This window comes from Plecotus auritus, assembly GCF_963455305.1.
Source record: "Plecotus auritus genome assembly, chromosome: 1".
Taxonomy (NCBI): Eukaryota; Metazoa; Chordata; class Mammalia; order Chiroptera; family Vespertilionidae; genus Plecotus; species Plecotus auritus.
In genome coordinates this window covers 139,395,330-139,413,581 of record NC_137770.1, presented here as the reverse complement: position 1 = coordinate 139,413,581, position 18,252 = coordinate 139,395,330, and the positions used below count along the sequence as shown (strand labels likewise).

Below are 18,252 nucleotides of genomic sequence, written 5' to 3'. Positions count from 1 at the left end.
CCCACAACCTTTTCGTGTGTGGGGCAAGGCTCTAACCACTGAGTCACATGGGCCAGGGCTCTTGATACTTTTAAAATTCTCTTTGTTTTTAACCTTTTGCATTTTAATTATGATGAGTCTTGGTGTAAGTCTCTTTGGGTTCATCTTATTTGGGATTCTCTGTGCTTCCTGGAGTTGTATGTCTATTTCCTTCACCATGTTAGGTAAGTTTTCTGTCATTTTTTTCAAATAGGTTTTCAATTCCTTGCTCTTTCTCTTCTCCTTTTAGCACCCCCATGACGTGAATGTTGGTATGCTTGAAGTTATCCCAGAGGCTCCTTACACTATCCGCGTATTTTTGGATTCTTTTTTGTTTTTTTTTTTGCTCTTCTGATTGGGTGTTTTTTGTTTCCTTATATTCCAAATTGCTGTTTTGATTCTTGGCTTCATCTACTCTACTGTTGATTTTCTGTAAGTTATTCTTAACCTTCATTTCTGACTGGTTCTTTTCTATGGTTTCCATGTACATTTTTATGCTGATGAAGTTCTCTCTAAGTTTATCTACTCTTCCCCTAGGTCAGTGGTCAGCAAACTCATTAGTCAACAGAGCCAAATATCAACAGTACAATTGAAATTTCTTTTGAGAGCCAAATTTTTTAAACTTCTTCTAATGCCACTTCTTCAAAATAGACTTGCCCAGGCCATGGTATTTTGTGGAAGAGCCACACTCAAGGGGCCAAAGAGCCGTATGTGGCTCACGAGCCGCAGTTTGCCGACCACTGCCCTAGGTTCTTTGACATTCTTATGAGCAATTTTTTGAACTCTGCATCTAGTAGATTGCTTGTTTCCATTTTGTTTAGTTCTTTTTCTGGAATTTTGTTCCGTTCTTCCATATGGGACATGTTTCTTTGTCTCCTAACTTTTGCAGCCTCACTGTGTGTTTTTCTATGTATTAGGTAGAATTTCTATGTCTCCCTGTCTTGATAGAGTGGTCTAATGTAGCAGGTGTTCTGAAGGGTCCAGTGGCACAGCCTCCCTGTTTACCCGAGCTGGGCACTCTAGGTGATATACCCTCCTGTTGTAGATGAGTCTTAATTGCTCTTGAAACATCAAGGGGAGGGATTTAGTCCCATGTTGATCGGTTGCAAGGACTGGCTGTGACTATCGTGGAGTATCAGCTGTGCAGGGTCCCACCCCACAGAGCAGGACTTCATCAGGTCTTTGGTGTCTACTGAGTCCATCCCTTGAGTGTGTGGCTCGTGGAGGTGATTGGGTGGTGCTTCAACATGGTCTGAAGCTGTCCAGTGGGTGTGCTGGTTCTGGGGACTACCTGGAAGTATAGGCCAAGGTCAGTCACCATTTGTGTTCTGCTTGGGGACACCCAAAATGAGCTACAAAGCAATCTGCAGATGGCTGGTATTTATGCTGGGCTTGGAGGTGAGGTGCCCAGGAGAGATGAAGCTATGAACCAAGGTCGGCTGCCACTATTGCTGGGCCTGGTACTACTTAGTGAGAGGTATGGGGCATGCAGAGGCCAGATGCTGCTTGTTTGAGGGATTATTGGAAAGTCTGACACGTGAGCCAAGACTGGCTATTCGTATGTAAAAGCCAGGGAAACAGCTTGGGTGGCCCTGCAAGTTGGGAGGGGCCAGGTGTTAGGGCAGGGCATACTCTTTTAGACAGTTTGATGGAGACTCAGATATGTCATCTGTAGGTTCATCAATGGCCTCTGCCAGCACTCCTGTCAGGGAGAAAGCTGCCCCTCCAGCTTTCGCCCTGATGCCATATAGTTCAGTTCCTCTCCGTATGTCCCTGGTACATTTCAGACTGCTGTCCCAATGCTGGAACTAAGAGTCCAAGTAAGTCTGTGTGTTCCTTTTTAAGAGGAACATCTGGGTCTCCAGTAGCCCTCTATTTCAGCCACAGTCCTTGCTGGTTTTTGTTTGTTTTTAAAGAGAGAAGAAGGGAGAGGGAGAGGGAGAGGGAGAAACATGGATGTGAGAGCAGAACATCAATAAGCTGCCTCATGCATGCCCCTCACCAGGGATCGAGCTCCCCACCAGGGCATGTGCCCTGACCGGGAATTGAACCAGCAACTTTTTGGTGCATGGTCAATGCCCAACCAACTGAGCCACACCAGCCAGGGCTCCTCCCAATTTTTAACCACATGTAGTTGTGATACCAGCCTATTCCGAGTATTCACCCCTCCTACCAGTCTTGAAAGTGGTTTCTTCTTTATATCCTTAGTTGTAGGACTTCCCTTCAGCTAGATTTCAGGCAGGTCTGAATGACGATTGTTCTGTAGTTTAGATGTAATTTTGATGTGGCTATGGGAGAATTCAAGTACCACATTTATCTACTCTGCCATCTTGACTGGGAGCCTTAAAATCTATTTTTGACTGGGGTAGGAGGATGAGTGGTCTGTCATAATAGTGTATCTTAGAAGCTTTTATGTGGCATATTCATATTTTGTTTGTGTGTTATACAAATATTTATTTTTTTCACTAATAGTCTCATTGCTTCTTTATTTCTCCATTTTTCTGATTTTTAAAAAAAGATCATTGTGGCCCTGACTGGTTTGGCTCAGTGGATAGAGTTTCAGCCTGCGGACTGAGGGGTCCCAGGTTCGATTCCGGTCAAGGGCATGTACCTTGGTTGTGGGCACATCTCCAGTAGGAGGTGTGCAGGAGGCAGCTGATCGATGTTTCTCTCTCATCGATGTTTCTAACTCTATCCCTCTCTCTTCCTCTCTGTAAAAAATCAATAAAATATATTAAAAAAAAAAAAAAAAAGATCATTGTGCTCTGGCCAGTTTTGCTTAGTGGTTAGAGCATCGGCCTGTGGACTGAAGGGTCTCGGGTTTGATTCCCGGTCAAGGGCACATAGCTGGGTTGTAGGTTCAATCCCTGGCTTCCAGTAAGGGTACATGCAGGAGGCAACCAATCAATGTGTCTCTCTCACATCATTGTTTCTCTATCTCCCTCCCCTACTCTTTCCCTCTTTCCCTCCCTCCAACCTTCCCTTCTACTCTCTAAAAATCAATGGAAAAAATATCCTCAGGTGAGGATTAGAAAAAAAAAAAGATCGTTGCTTACTTAACTAAATATTTCTAATATATCTTATCTCCAAGGATAATAATGTTATTCAGGTTTAATTTCTAAATCCAGGTGTGAAATGTAGTGGCTAGGTAGAATTCCAGACATTGTTTCCAGATAAAAATGAGCAATATCATTCTAAAGACAGGGTACATTCCTCTTTAGGATGATATCCTTAATGTTGTCTTTATGATCACCTAAAAAATGTTAGATACATATTTAGAACAGTACATATTATGGAAAGAACTTGAAACCCCTAAAATCTATAAAAAGTTAGATTCTACAATATGACAACGTTCTTAAGTGGCATTGCACTTATAGTGATGCTTTAGGACTGTACACATTATTTCATACTAGAGGCCCAGGGCACGAAATTTGTGCAAGGGGCTTGGCCCTCGCAGCCATGGTGGCTTGCCTCGGCCCTCACCACCGTGGCTTCGTCCGGAAGGTCATTCGGCTGTCTGGTCTAATTAGCATATCACGCTTTTATTCTAATTAGCATATCACACTTTTATTATTATAGATTATTCATATATGTACATGTTTTCATATTAATACATATGTATATATTATTTGATATATAGACTAGATGCCCAATTCACAAAATTTGTGCAAGTGTAGGCCAGCCTTCCCCTGGCTGCCAGCACCAGCTTCTCTCCGGCATCTGGGACCCGGGCTTCCCTCTGGCCGCTGGCAGGCACCTGGGACCCAGGAGTCCCTCGCAGCCCCAGCTTCGTCCGGAAGGTCGTCCAGAAGGATGTTCCATCTAATTAGCATATTACACTTTTATTATTATAGACTAGTTATTGTTTCATAGAAGTAGCCTTTAAGATCAAAGCAGCTTTGCACGGCCTGTGTAGCTCAGTGGTTGAGCATCGATCTATTAATGCATGGTTTGATTCCCGGTCAGGACATATTCCTGGGTTGTGGGCTTTTGTGAGGAGGCAGCTGATATATGATTCTCTCATTATTGATGTTTCTATGTCTCTCTTCCTCTCAGAAATAAATAAAAATATATTTAAAAAAATAAAGTTAAATAGATCAAAGCAGGTTTTCTTCAGTTTTGAATTCGGGCTAAACTGGTTCAGAAGGTGTTGGCCTGCTCAAATTTGGATCCATCAAATTTGAGGGTTTCAAGACTCTATTGCGTAGTTAAAATCTGGCTAAAGTATTACTCTGCATAGTGATTTTGTTTTTAGACTTGGAGGTGTTAGTTCATTTTTCTGAATTTGAAGCAACCTGTTATTTTGAATTATAATATTTACAGTTTACCACCTCAAAAAATACTATACTATACTACATTTACAAATAATGAATACTCATATTTATGCATTTATTATCCAGTATAGTCTTAGGTCTTGTACACTGATGTATTAAGGTAGCCTTACATATCATGTGTTATGGTATTTGTTTTCAAATTGAAGTTTATCATCTGTGATTCATTTGGAATATTTTCATAGGATAAAATACAGAACTAAGAAATTATTGGGTCTGTATGAGATTGGCATAAATAAGTGGTAGTTTCCTTATGAATATATTCTTCTTTTGAAAAATACGTGATACACATGAATATTTCCCAGCTGCTTATGGATATTTCTTTCTTTACAAAATATTTGAAGTAATGGCTGGGTAAAAACTTATTAACATGAGTCGAATAACAGTAAACATAAACCTGTCCTATTAGGTATAACATTTAGAATTAATTTCTACTTTCCCCCCCCCCTTTTTTTTTGCCAACGTAAAGTGGCTAAAATCCAAGGTAAGAGATACTACTTTTCATTTGATACACAGTTTTACCTCTATATTGATAGAGGCTGCAGAGCCACTAAAATATGAAAACCCTTCATCTGCCTGCTTTTTCCCCATAGGATTTCTATAGATTAAATATACTCAAACTCAGTACAAGTAGCTACATTTAGCTTGGATGTGTTAATATATCAAAGATATATTGACATCTGCATTTATATAGGAACATTAATTTTGCTAACATGAATTGCTTTGCTTATTTTTTGATAGTTGCCTTGCTTTTATTGACATAAACAGTAGGTTTCCCAGACATCATATATGACTTTGTTCCTGAATTTTTAGGATAAAGATGATTTTTCAGATGAATATTTTAGCAAATTGACACTGAGATCTATAGTTTAAATTCATGCACACATTTTAAAAAATTTTAGGAAACTTAATATTTGAATGCAGATAAGTTTGATCTCAGTGAACATATTTAACAATAAAATAATATTTAACAATAAAATAATATATAAAATCCAATAATTTCACCTGTATTTTGCCATAGATTGGTATGAATAATAGAAAAAGCCAGTGCAATTGACTTTTTAAACTGTAGAACCAGTCTGTTGTTAAAACTGTCTGGGAATCCTTACTTCACATTCTGATATTAAAAATAATAATAATAACTTCGTATCAAAACACCAAGAGAACAATTTGATATTAAAATAAAATCTCTTTTTCCTGCATTATAGCATGGAAATAACCAGCCTGCAAGAACTGGCACACTGTCGAGAACAAATCCTCCTACTCAGAAACCACCAAGTCCTCCCATGTCAGGCCGGGGAACGTTGGGGTAAGAATCCAAGTACATTTTACAAGAAAATTCATATACTAAAGGAAAACGTGATTCTGTGACGTAAGTAAATGTATGGGTTCTTGCTTTGGACGCCACTCAGTGTGACACTACCTTTTACAAATTCATTTTGGTGTTTATTTCCATGAGCAGAATCCAAAATGAATCTACTTGTTTTCTAATATTCTCTTCTGTGTAAGTCTGTACTAGACAAGTTATTTTGTATATGTAGAAATGAGCATTATTTATCTTTTTAATTCCTTAAAAAAAAGAGAAATTTGACTTGAGTTTATTTCAAACGAAATGACCAGTGTATTCATTCTATGTGGTGCTTTCACATGTATTTGCAATATTTATATTACAGAACTTTGAATAAGTGGTCTATTTTGTATAGTTTGGCTTGGTGACCTGCAGCTTTTCTGTTTCCTCTATTACTTTCCACCTAAGATTTAGAGGCTCTTTACCTGGAATATTTCTAACGGTGCTTGTGCTAGGTAATCTTAGGGCCCTTCATAGTTTTTATTTTATTTATTTTTTTTAATCTTTATTGTTGAAAGTATTACATAGATCCTCTTTTCTTTCCCCATTAACCTCTTCCATCCTGCTCCCATCCCCTGCCAGGCCCTCACCACCCCATTGTCCATGTCCACGAGTTATGCATATTTCATACTTGAGTAGCTTTGTGAGAAGGCCAGTTGGGGAGCAAAAAAGATAACCGTTGGTGGTGTTTTCCTTCTCAGTTCTTTGTGCAATAAAATTTGTGAATATTTGGTAGGACACTTGTGAAAGATTGTTCACCTTAACATAGAAAATAATATAGTAGCTTTTTTTTTTTTAGTGGAGGGCTGAGAAATAATTATTTCATAGTAATAGGGATCAACAATCAGCCTTTTTAAATAGACTCTTGGTTTTTATTTTCATTCTGTAAACTCCTTACCCCTGCAAAAAACACATGAAATTATTAAATAGAAAAGTTGAAATAATTTATTGAAAAATTAAAGGTATTACATCTACAATCAGAATGTGCTATACTTGTCCATTGTCTATAAATTTCCATAATGAGGTAGGAATAAGTTGCAGAGGAGATATTTAGCTTTCATAATGTATAAGGACAGTGGCTTATGAGTGACTGAACTGGAAATAATGTATATGTCAAAGTGTGATATTATTGAGCATTTCAAAAATTATAACCATTATATTTAGAAACTAGAGGCCCGGTGCATGAAATTCATGCTTACCAAATGTCTCATACATGCTAAATCCTCAGTAAGTGGTAAGAGTGGTTATTTTGTCATTGTCACTCTTTAGTCAGTACATGTATTTATGGGAAGACTAGAGGCCTGGTGCATGAAATTTGTGCACGGGGCGGGGGGGGGTCCCCTCAGCCCAGCCTGCACCCTCTCCAATCCAGGACCCCTTGGGAAATGTCTGACTGCTGTGTATCGGGCCTAAACCAGCAGTTGGACATCCCTTCTACAATCCGGGACTGCTGGCTCCTAACCTCTTGCCTGCCCAGATGCCTAATTGCCCCTAACTGCTTCTGTCTGCCAGCCTGATAGCCCCCTGACTGCTCCCCTGTTGGCATGAGACACCTAACTGGTCCCCTGCCAGCTCGATCGCCCTCCCCTGCTGGCCCGATCACCCCCAACTGCCCTCCCGTGCAGACCTGGTTCCCCCCCAACTACCCTCCCCTGCGGCCATCTTGTGACAATTTGGGGGTGGCCATCTTGTGGCAGCTATCTTGTGATGACGTGGGGGCGGCCATCTTGTGATGTGAGGGCGTGTGGGTCAATTTGCATATTACCTCTTTATTATATAGGATAGGATTAGAACTTTTAAATTACCCTTTCCTATGTTTTTCCTAAGAAAAGGTAACACATTTTAGTTTTTGTGAAAAGTAACAAAATTCATATACTCCAATTAAGAATTTTTTAAAACAACCTTTATTATTAAAAATATTTCTAAAATTTGTTTTCTAATTCTGGCTGAGTAGCTCACTCAGTTGGTTAGAGCGTTGTCCCAATATGCCCAAGTTATGGGTTTGACCTGTCAGGGCATATACATGAGGCAACCAATGAATGCATAAATAACAGGTTGATGTTTTTCTCTCTCTCTCTCTCTCATCAATAAATTAAAAAAAACAACAACACACACTTATCTTCTTACTTGGTTACAAAGGGACATTCACATTTGGGGGGAAATGCCATTTTATCTTATTCATTATTTCTTTCTTTGATACTTCTTCAGACGGAATACGCCTTACAAAACCCTGGAACCTGTTAAACCTCCAACAGTTCCTAATGACTACATGACCAGTCCTGCTAGGCTTGGAAGTCAGCATAGCCCAGGCAGAACAGCTTCTTTAAACCAGAGACCGAGGACACACAGGTATTCCTTAAGGTTGAGCCTTTGACCATTTGCAAGTTGGGGTTATTAACTGGTCACAAACCGTATACAGTTGCTGAGTAAAGTACTATACTGTTAACACAGAGTATAAAAGTTGAAGTAATAATATTGTATAGGTTTCTGTTATAACCTGTTTTTTTTAGATTTTTAAGTATATATTTATACTATAAGCAGATTGCTACTATTTCTTCCTTTTGACAGAGGTACAGATATATGTTTGGACATAAGCTAATGAATGTTTTTTAAAGCAGTCTTTTAAAAAAGATGAAGGTAAGTACTCTTAAATATAGAGTGTCCCAAAACAATGAAAATGTATACAAACTTAACAGCTGATAGCTCCATTGATGTTTATTTCTTTTCAGATTTAACCTATTGGAATTAATATTATTCAAAATGTGTGTACATTTTTCGAGGGCATTCTGTATTTTGGGATACTAGGTTAAATATCAGGAATTATACAATGTGATGTAAGCTTTAAGAGGTTGGAAAAATGAAGACCTGGCTTAGATCTGAGAAAGAATTAATTAAGAGAGTTGGTATACTCTAGAGCAGCAGTTGCCAACCAGTATTCCGCAGACCACTGGTGGTCCATGAAGTCGGAAAGGTTGGCGACTGCTGGTTTAAGGAAGCCTTGGAGCAGGTTGGCGACCGCTGCTTTAGAATATGTTATTGTATATATTGTTTTATAACATTTCTAGAAATCAGTTGCTCAGTGGGTTTTTAAAAACTTGGTTTTGGAACATAACATAACAGAACAGAAATTTAGAAAAGTTATTATTAAGTATGTAACTTAATGGGTTAAGACAATTTGAACACATTGGTGTAACCATCACCCAAGTAAGAAAATGGAACATTACCAGCAATCCAAAAGTCCCCTTTAGACCCTTTCCTAACTATCACCTCTACCTTCTCCCCCCAAAAGTAACCACACCATTTTTGGGCACTTTATAAAGCCAGACAGATACATTGTATAGCTTACTTTATTTTATTCTTTAATTTTACCTCTCACTTAACTTGGGGAAGAACCTCTCCTTACCTTGACTTTTGGGTTGGTGTATTAGAGATAAAACTTAGCAGAATTGCCCAGCCAGCATGGCTCAGTGGTTGAGCGTCGACCTATGAACCAGGAGGTTGTGGTTCAATTCCTGTTTGGGGCACATCCCTGGGTTGGGGTTCAATTCCCATTGTGGGGTGTGTCGGAGGCCGCCAATCAATAGTTCTCTCTTGTCATTCGTGTTTGTTTCTCTTCCTCTCCCTTCCTCTCTGAAATCAATAATAATAGTTTAAAAAACTTAGAATCAGTTTTTGAGTTTTAACTAGAGAGGGTATCTGGCTCTTAGATTCTATGTAATTGTCATTTGTTGTTATTGCTGCTGTTACTAAATAAACTCTTATATTGGTATCTGCAGTTACTATATCAGGTCAAGTTCAGTGAGTACCACAAGTGTTCTTTTTTATATTTGTTATTGAATTTATATTAAAACATTGTTTTTCTCTATTGTTTAGTTACATTCAGCAACCAGTTATTAAGAGTTACTTCATTAGATGCTAGGGATATACCAATATGATATAGTTCTTTTTTTTCAGAAGCGCATTCTGTTAAAATAGGGATCAACAAACTTATAAAGGGCCAGATTGTCAATATTTTTGGGATATGTCTTCATTACAGTTACATAGCTCCCCATTGTAGTATGAATGCAGGCACGGATAGCATGTAAATGTCCGAGTGAGCATACATTCCAGTCATATTTTATTTATGGTAGTGAAATTTGCCTTTCATATAGTTTTTTTAAATATATTTTATTGATTTTTTTACAGAGAGGAAGGGAGAGGGATAGAGAGTTAGAAACATCAATGAGGGAGAAACATCGATCAACTGCCTCCTGCACACCCCCTACTGGGGATGTGCCCACAACCAAGGTACATGCCCTTGACCGGAATCGAACCTGGGACCCTTCAGTCTGCAGGCCGACGCTCTATCCACCGAGCCAAACCAGCTAGGGCGCCTTTCATATAATTTTAATGTGTTATAAATATTCCTCTTTTGATTTTTTTTTTTTAGCTACTTAAAAATGTAAAAAATGTTCTTAGCTCACAGGTCCTAAAAATCAGATTATGAGTCAGTTTTGGCTTACGTGCTGTAATTTGCCAACCCCCATGTTAGAAAAAAAAGCCAGTAATTGTAGAAGAGGATAATTAGTGGGGAAATATTCATGTCTGTGATGTATTGGTGTTACAAAGCAGTGTACCTGGCTTGGAGTTGAGGGAGTTCTTCACATTGAAGCTATTTTTGTAATAGGAACAGCTTTCTTTGTTTTTCTTTCATTAACATGTGCTGATGTAATTATAGAATGATCACATTGGAGAAAAACATTTTTTATCTAAGGCAGTACAAGTCTTTTCCCTGTTGAGTTTTTTTTGAGCCTATTAGGCCAATGATGTTGGTTTTAAAGTATAATATGGAGCCTAAGACTGCACATGCACATATGTACATTTGCATATATGTACATACACACATTGCTTACTAAAAACAACTATATAGTGTGAGGTCTTATACCTAAAGGGATAGTAAATCCATAGGAATTTGAATAGTAGGGAATTGGTTAAAGTTGAACAGTAATGACTATTCTAGAATGCCTCACACTGAAACCTCACTGCTGCCTTTTTTGTTGTTTTGCTTATTTTCCAGAAAATATTCTGTTTTAGCACCATTCTTTGAGATGAGTGGAGGTTTTTATATTTCCAGACTAAAATTGGTTAAACTTTTATTTAATTTCTATAGCATCTGTACATTTAAAAAAAAAAAGAATAGTTTATTGATTTCTTTTTTAGAAAGAGAGGAAGGGAGAGGAAGGTGAAACATCTATCAGCTGCCTCCTGCACACCGCCTACTGGGGATTGAGCCTGAAACCCAGGCATGTGCCCTGACCCAGAATCCAATTGGCAACCCTTTGGTGCACGGATGACACCCAGCCAACTGTGCTATATCGGCTAGAGCAGCATCTTGCTCATTTTCTTTTGTGGCATCTGTCCCACTGTTTGTTAATTTTTAAAATTGATTTCAGGGAGAGGAAGAGAGAGATAGAAAACATCAGTGATGAGAGAGAAACATTGATTGGCTGCTTCCTGCATGCCCCCTACCAGAGATTGAGCCCTCAACCTGGGCATTTGCCCTGACTGGGAATCAAACTTTGAGCTCCTGGTTCACAGGTCGATGTTCAACCACTGAACCAAATCAGCCAGGCTTTCTCACTGTTTTTTAATGTCTATTATTCCATTCTTAACTGTTAGCTCCATGACACCATGGTTCTTGTCTGCCTTACTTACTACTATTCATAGCAGGTTTTAAATAAACCCTTGTTGACTTATTGTATTTAAGATTTTCATTTCTCAACATGATGATCTCTTCTGATAGTTCTGAGTACTATATTAAGGTTATATTCATTTCCAATAGATTGAGTAGAGTGACACACAAGAATCACAGTGGTTAGAATGTTGGTCCACATAGTGAAGGGTCTTGGGTTCGATTTCCAGTCAAGGGCATGTACCTGAGTTACAGGCTCAATCCCAGGCCCCGTTCAAGGCGAATGTGGGAGGCAACCAATCGTTATCTCTCTCACATCTCTCTCTCTCTCTCCTGCCCCTCCCCTCTCTTTCCTTCCCCTTTTCCCTCCCTTCCTTCTCTTTTTCTTTTTCTCCCTTCCTCTCTTCCACTCTTTATAAAAATCAGTGGAAAGAATATCCTCGGGTGAGGATTAACAACAACAAAATTTTGTATTGAACAGTTTCTAAAATTTTTTTACATATCTATATATATATAAAAGCCTAAGCGACCATTATGACCGAATGACCAGAACGACTGGATGACCAGTTGCTCTGACATGCACTGATCACCAGGGAGGCAGATGCTCAACACAGGAGCTGCCCTCTGGTGGTCAGTGCACTCCCACAGCCAACCATCTGTGGTCCTTCCCCCCGGCTAGCCAACCTCCCGCAGACCACCCCCCCGCCCCCCACAGCTGCCCGGCCCCCATCGGCCCCTGGTGCTAAACCATTCGTAGACGACCTGCTTCAGGGTCGGGGTTTCATATGTAGCAGAGCAGCTCCCTCATTGCAATCTATTGAAAGTCAACCCTCGACACAAGGGTTTGTCTCACTCCTGTCCTCTCCCTTCCCTGGGGGCTGCCCGCTTGCCGTGGTGGTGGCACAGTGGCAAGGGGGGCAGGCAGGGAACTGTGCGGTGGCGGGGCACCAATGACGGCAGTGTCGGCGGCATCCGTTCCTTCCACACCTGGCCTGGCCGACTGTCGTCTCCTCTCCCTTCGGGCCCGGGCTGGAATGGGGGACTGGGGGGTGGGTGGTGGCGGACGCAGCCCCTTTCCCAGTGGGGCCAAGGGCTGGCTTCCTCCTGGGGGCCAGCGGCCAGCCTCCTGTGGTCCCTCCCCCTGGCTGGAAGGCCCTGATCAGGCCGGCCTGTCCCTGATCAGTGTGGCTCTGATTGGCCCTGATTGCTGGTCAGGCCTAGGGACCCCAGCCATGCACAAATTCGTGCACTGAGCCTCTAGTATTTCATAAAAGGGAGTAGTTAGTGGCTTTGAGTTGATTATTATTATTTTGGGGGGTTAAATCACTAGAATTCCTTTTTCCACAATTTTTTCTTTTCTTTCCAGTGGAAGTAGTGGGGGAAGTGGAAGTCGAGAAAACAGTGGAAGCAGCAGTATTGGCATTCCCATTGCCGTGCCTACACCTTCACCACCCACTATTGGATCAGGTATATTATTTATTAATCTATTTTAATATGTGGTAGTACTTATGAGCTTGATTATGAAAGCCTGAAATAATTTAGTTGTATTAGATCAAATTATTTATTTGTGTGATTGTTGCTAGAACATAAACACTAACAACAAATTTAAGAACATTTTGGATTAGTTTTTACACAATCTTAAGTGGTTTTTTTTGTCTGTTTTACCAGCTCTTTCTTCTTACATATAAAGCATATTGAACAGCTCTATTAAATAACTTTTTGGCCATTCTGCTTTAGAAAGAGTTGCCTTGGACATAATCAAGAAAGTTTATTATATGAAGAGCAAGCTAATATTATTGTTTCTCCAACCAAAGGATTAGTGACTGTATTGTGAATTATGTATTAGTAAGTTTTGATGTTGCCTTTTAGGCTAGCATCTCAACTTGTGTTAATTCATTTTGTGACTTTACTATATTTATGTATGATATTCAATGTACTTACTTCAGTAAAATACCATGAGTAATAAATGGGATTAAAAAAGGAAAAGTTCTTTTACTTTTTAGATTACATAAATTTTAAAGAAATTGTTGCAAAGCATTAAATTAGTCCCTTGATTTTTTAGTAAATACAATGAAGACTTTGTAGGAAAATTCTTACCTATTTGAACATGCTTTACATATGGGGGGTGGTGTGTCTTTCTTTTTTTTCTTCTTACCCAAACATTGTACTTTCTTACTGTTTCAGAATGTTTAGTTCTCTTTCTTGTACTCTGACCTGCATTATAAACTATCTTATTAGAAAACGTTTCTGTCCCTCCTCCTCCTGGAGCTCCAGCCCTCCTCTTCTCCCAGTGAGCACTGTGCTAGGTGAGACTGCACAGCCATTGGAGCGATTTAACTTACTCTGCATAATTCATAACAAACTCCTCTGTTAGTCTACTAGCCTTTAAAGTTATTAGGTTGTAAGTGGTAATGCAAAGGTTAAAGTGTTAAATCTAATTTACACTAATTTCTTCTGGTGAAAGGCCTCTGAAGTTACACACAAAAAAAAACATAAAATAACTCTCTGTAATATAAAATGTTTCTATGCTTAGCTTATATCCAATTTAATGTGGTTTGTATTTGTTTTTTGTTTAGATTTTTCTAGGGAAATTATAGCAGTGATTGTTCAAAAACATTTTTTAAATTACTAATGTAATTTTTAAAAAAATGAAACTTTATTTGGAACTCCCTGGTATATACAACAGTCAAAGTATTGGAGTGAAAGTGGAGGACAGGAGGAAGAAAAATAGAAAAGAAATAGATGTGTGGAATAGGGTGCTTGAGACTTTCCTGTGAATCACAATTTGAAAAATACTGATATAGCCCAGTACTTAAGGCATCTGAAGATGCCATGGAACTTTTTTTTTTTCTCAGTAAAATACATTTAAATTGTTCCCAAGTTGAGGGTGACTAGATAGAGCATATAAGGAATTTCAAATACAGACTCCATATAAAACCAATATGCCTAGAAATACACATTATCAGTAATCTGGGTAGAAATGTATAATGACGTGTTTCAAATAATGAGAGCTATGTTTCATGTTGTAAAATAAAGCCATCTAGTAGCATCTTTCAAAACATTTGCACTTGTACTCAAAGGAAAAAGGGCAATAGGAGGTAATATGAAGATCCCAGTAGAAATTGTTTACAGAAAGTTCGTGTGAAAAAAAAATTCCCTCAACCTGATAATCAAGAAAATTAAAATTAAAACCACAGTGACATACTGTTTCTTATCTACCAGGTAGCTGAAAATTAAGAAGTCCCCTAGTACCAAATGTTGGTGAGGATGTGCAGTAACAAGAAAAAGTACATTGCTGGTCAGAATTTATTAGTTGATACACTCACTGGGGAAAGTAGTTTGTTAGCTAGTCAAGTTGAATGGGTTTCTACCTTAGATTTATCAGTTTTATTTCATATTTACCCTAGAGTACTGTTTCTCAAAATATGATTATGGGACTTATGAAGGTTGCCAGGATTCTTTCATGGAGTTTTTGAGGTCAGAACTATATTCATAAGATTTATTTGCCTTTTCTCATTCTGGTACTGTGGACTTTTCCAGTGGCTATATAACGTATGATAAAATCATTACTTTGACAGCTATGGAATGTGTATTTGTGGGTTCATGTGTTTTAGAGATATATCAGTTTTAATTTCTATTACTTTTATTATAACCCACCTCAACCAAGCTTTTTGAGGTTCTTTAATTTTAAAGAGTGAACCCTAAGACCATGAAGTTTAAAACCACTGTCCTAGAGCAGTGGCTTTCGGAGTGTGACACCCAGAATAATAGCATCATCACTGGGAGAATTTGTTAGAAATGTGAATTTTCAGGTCCCATCTAGACTTACTTAGTCAGAAACTCTGAGGACTAGAGCCCAGCAATCTGTATTATAACAAGCTTTCAAGGTGCAATTCTGATCAGTGCTCAAGTTTGAGAACCACTGTTCTAGAAAAACTCAAGAACCATATTTAGGAATGTTCATAGTAGCAATATTAAGAATAGTAAAACTCTGAATGTAACCAAAATGTCTAGTAATGGAATGGATAAATTGTGGGATGTTTAATGTGAATGTAGCTATAAGAATTAATAATATATTGATATACTTATCAACATGGGTGAATTTTAAAAAATATCAAAGGAAAAGAGCAAGCCAACAGAATACATAATTATTTTATTATAAATATTTGTAAATTTGCAAAATCTCTGTATATTGTTTTTTAAGATTTTATATCTGTGATTTTTTTTAAAGCTATATATAGTAAAGAAATAGAATGTTTAACACATACCTTTTGGAGTTATGGATCCAGAGGGGGCATACAGGAAACTCCAGTGATACTAGTAATATTCTATTTCTTGAAGCAGGGTAGTTATCTTATTTTATTTAAAAAATTATATATGTACTTATATAAATAGTTATATATAATCATTACAAATATATAACATTAGCACATACCATTTGCATATACATATGTATATGTATAATTTATATAACACAGATATATACATACATAATACCCTTTGGTATTATGGTTTATTTCATAATAAAATATTAAAATAGATTCTAAAATAGGCATAGTTTGGAACTGATGAAAAAGTTGGTTTTGGGTTTTAAATCAGCAAGAAAAACAACTTGGGTTTCATACATTTTTATACAGGTAGAGAAATATAAAAATCATTTTAGTGAGAATTCTATTAAAATTAGCTTTAGGCTTACTTCTTAGCTTTCTAGAAAATCTAGCTATCCAGGGTTACTCATGAAAAGCTTTTGAATCGACTGTTATTTTAAAAATGTGTTTCTGTTTCGAAAATGACGATGTGGATGATTCAAATAATTAGTGACTGCCTATGGCTTGGGAGTTCCAAAATGTTAAATATTAGCACTTTTATTAATGAACAACCTCTGCTATACAGTTTTATTTAATAACTTTTATCACTTATAGGGGAGGTTAAATTAGGCAACTGAATGAAAATAAACTAGGATGCTGTCTTCTTACATAGTCATGGTTAGATGTTTAGGTCAGGCAAAAAAATGATATTGTTAATCCCAAAGTAACCTTTGGAAAGTATAGTTAACTTTAGAGGCTTTGAACTTTTTTTATTAACCTTTTAAGTATTAAACTTTTGAAATGTTGGTCAAGATGACTGAATAAAATATTAAGCATTATTAATACTTTAGTAAGTTTAGATGTGCATGATAATTTTATACAAAAGATTGCTTTGAGTGTAGTATGGAGAAAAAGACCTCAAAGTATGGAGAAAGAGAATGGATTTCTATAAGAGCTTTGAAACTAGAAGTTGTACTTCCCTTAAAAGGGATTTTACTATAATATGTATTGATAACTGCTGATACAATAAACATTCAAATTTTAGTACAATCTGTGGAAAACATGCATAACTCTTTAAATTTTATAATTTAACCTGGATTTGGCTGGATAGAATCTTAAACAGTTTTTCTGAAGATTTGGCAATGGAAAGGAAGAAGTTTGTAAATCAAATATTAATGTATTCACATTTAAAAGCTGACACTTTCCACTTCAGACTATCCTTTGGTACTTATTTTGTTAGAGAGACATAATCCTAGCCAATAAACAGGGAATATGCTAACTGACCGTCACGCCATCGCAAACATGGCGGCACCCACAGCCAATAAGGAGGGAATATGCTAATTGCCCCGCCCTCAAAGATGGCAGCGCCTAGTAGGCTCAGCCCTGCTGGGGTGGCAGGCGCGTGTCAAGGCCGGGCCCGCCGCCTCCGGAGTCCCCTCAGCCCCCCAGCTGCCCAGGGCCGGCCCGAGGCACAGGCAAGCCTTGGATGGCGGCTGCCCCAGCTGCCCAGGGCCACCCGAGGCTCAGGCAACCAGGGCCCGCCAAGGCTTGCGCTGCCAGCAATGGCAGCAGCAGAGGTGTGATGAGGTGTCGCCTTCCCCTGATTGCCGGGTCACCTCCTGCCCCTGAGGGCTCATGGACTGTGAGGGAGGGCAGGCCGGGCTGAGGGACAACCCCTCCCGCTCCAGTGCATGAATTTTCATGCACTGGGCCTCTAGTTTACATACAAAATTTGTGTGTTCTAAAATAATACAGGAAAAATTTATAAATAATTTTAGCAAAATATTAGGGATTATGTTAAATTAAATGGCTTAAGAATATAACTTTATTTACTTTTGCAGCTTCCCACACTATCTGTTTTTCCTTCTTCAGAGATGGAGCTATTTGTGTTTTATCTTTACTTTTTAATTTTGCTATGGGCTTTAAAAATAATAAATACTTCCTTCTGTGAGTCCTCCTCTCTTTGTTCTGCTGTTGGAGATAATACGCAGTGCTCAAATTCTTTGTTGGTTGCCTTTGACTAATGCTTTTCAGTGGCCCCGGGATCAGCTCCTGGTTCCCAGTATGGCACAATGACCAGGCAGATATCTCGACACAACTCTACTACTTCCTCGACATCTTCTGGTGGATACAGACGAACTCCCTCTGTGACTGCTCAATTTTCTGCTCAGCCTCATGTTAATGGAGGTCCACTTTATTCTCAGAATTCAAGTAAGCTTGTGTTTTGCAGGCGTACAGCACCACTGAGCTCCTTTTGAGGGAAATTATTTGAAATTGTTATTTTGCCAGTGATAGACAACAATTGAAACAATGCCACTTTATATTTATTTAGTTGTTTCTTGAATCATACTATTTAAAAAACAATTGTTTATCACTTTCGCTCAAATAATTCAGGCTTAGTGTACTTTACACTAAAATTTAACTGATGCTTTAAAATGATATTTTTATTATAAATAGAACTAGAGAAGAAAAACTGAAATTAATTAAATTGAATTTATTTTTGTTGGCATATTTGAGGCTGTTCAATAACAAGAGAATTTAAAACATTGTGAATATTTTTCTTTAAAATAACATAAA

General features: G+C 38.2%; 1 protein-coding gene across 4 annotated transcripts in view; it reads left to right on the top strand.

Moving 5' to 3' along the window:
* ABI1 (abl interactor 1) overlaps positions 1–18,252 on the top strand; it is a 118,603-nt gene that overhangs the window by 83,816 nt on the left and 16,535 nt on the right. For 2 of the 4 annotated variants that reach the window (XM_080649056.1, XM_080649058.1), the window contains exons 4-8: positions 4,819–4,833; positions 5,558–5,658; positions 7,906–8,046; positions 12,735–12,835; positions 17,710–17,886. In XM_080649056.1, the coding sequence (XP_080505182.1) occupies positions 4,819–4,833; positions 5,558–5,658; positions 7,906–8,046; positions 12,735–12,835; positions 17,710–17,886 (535 nt within the window). The remainder of the gene's footprint in view (positions 1–4,818; positions 4,834–5,557; positions 5,659–7,905; positions 8,047–12,734; positions 12,836–17,709; positions 17,887–18,252) is intronic. The other 2 variants (XM_080649057.1, XM_080649059.1) reach the window with 1 other exon arrangement.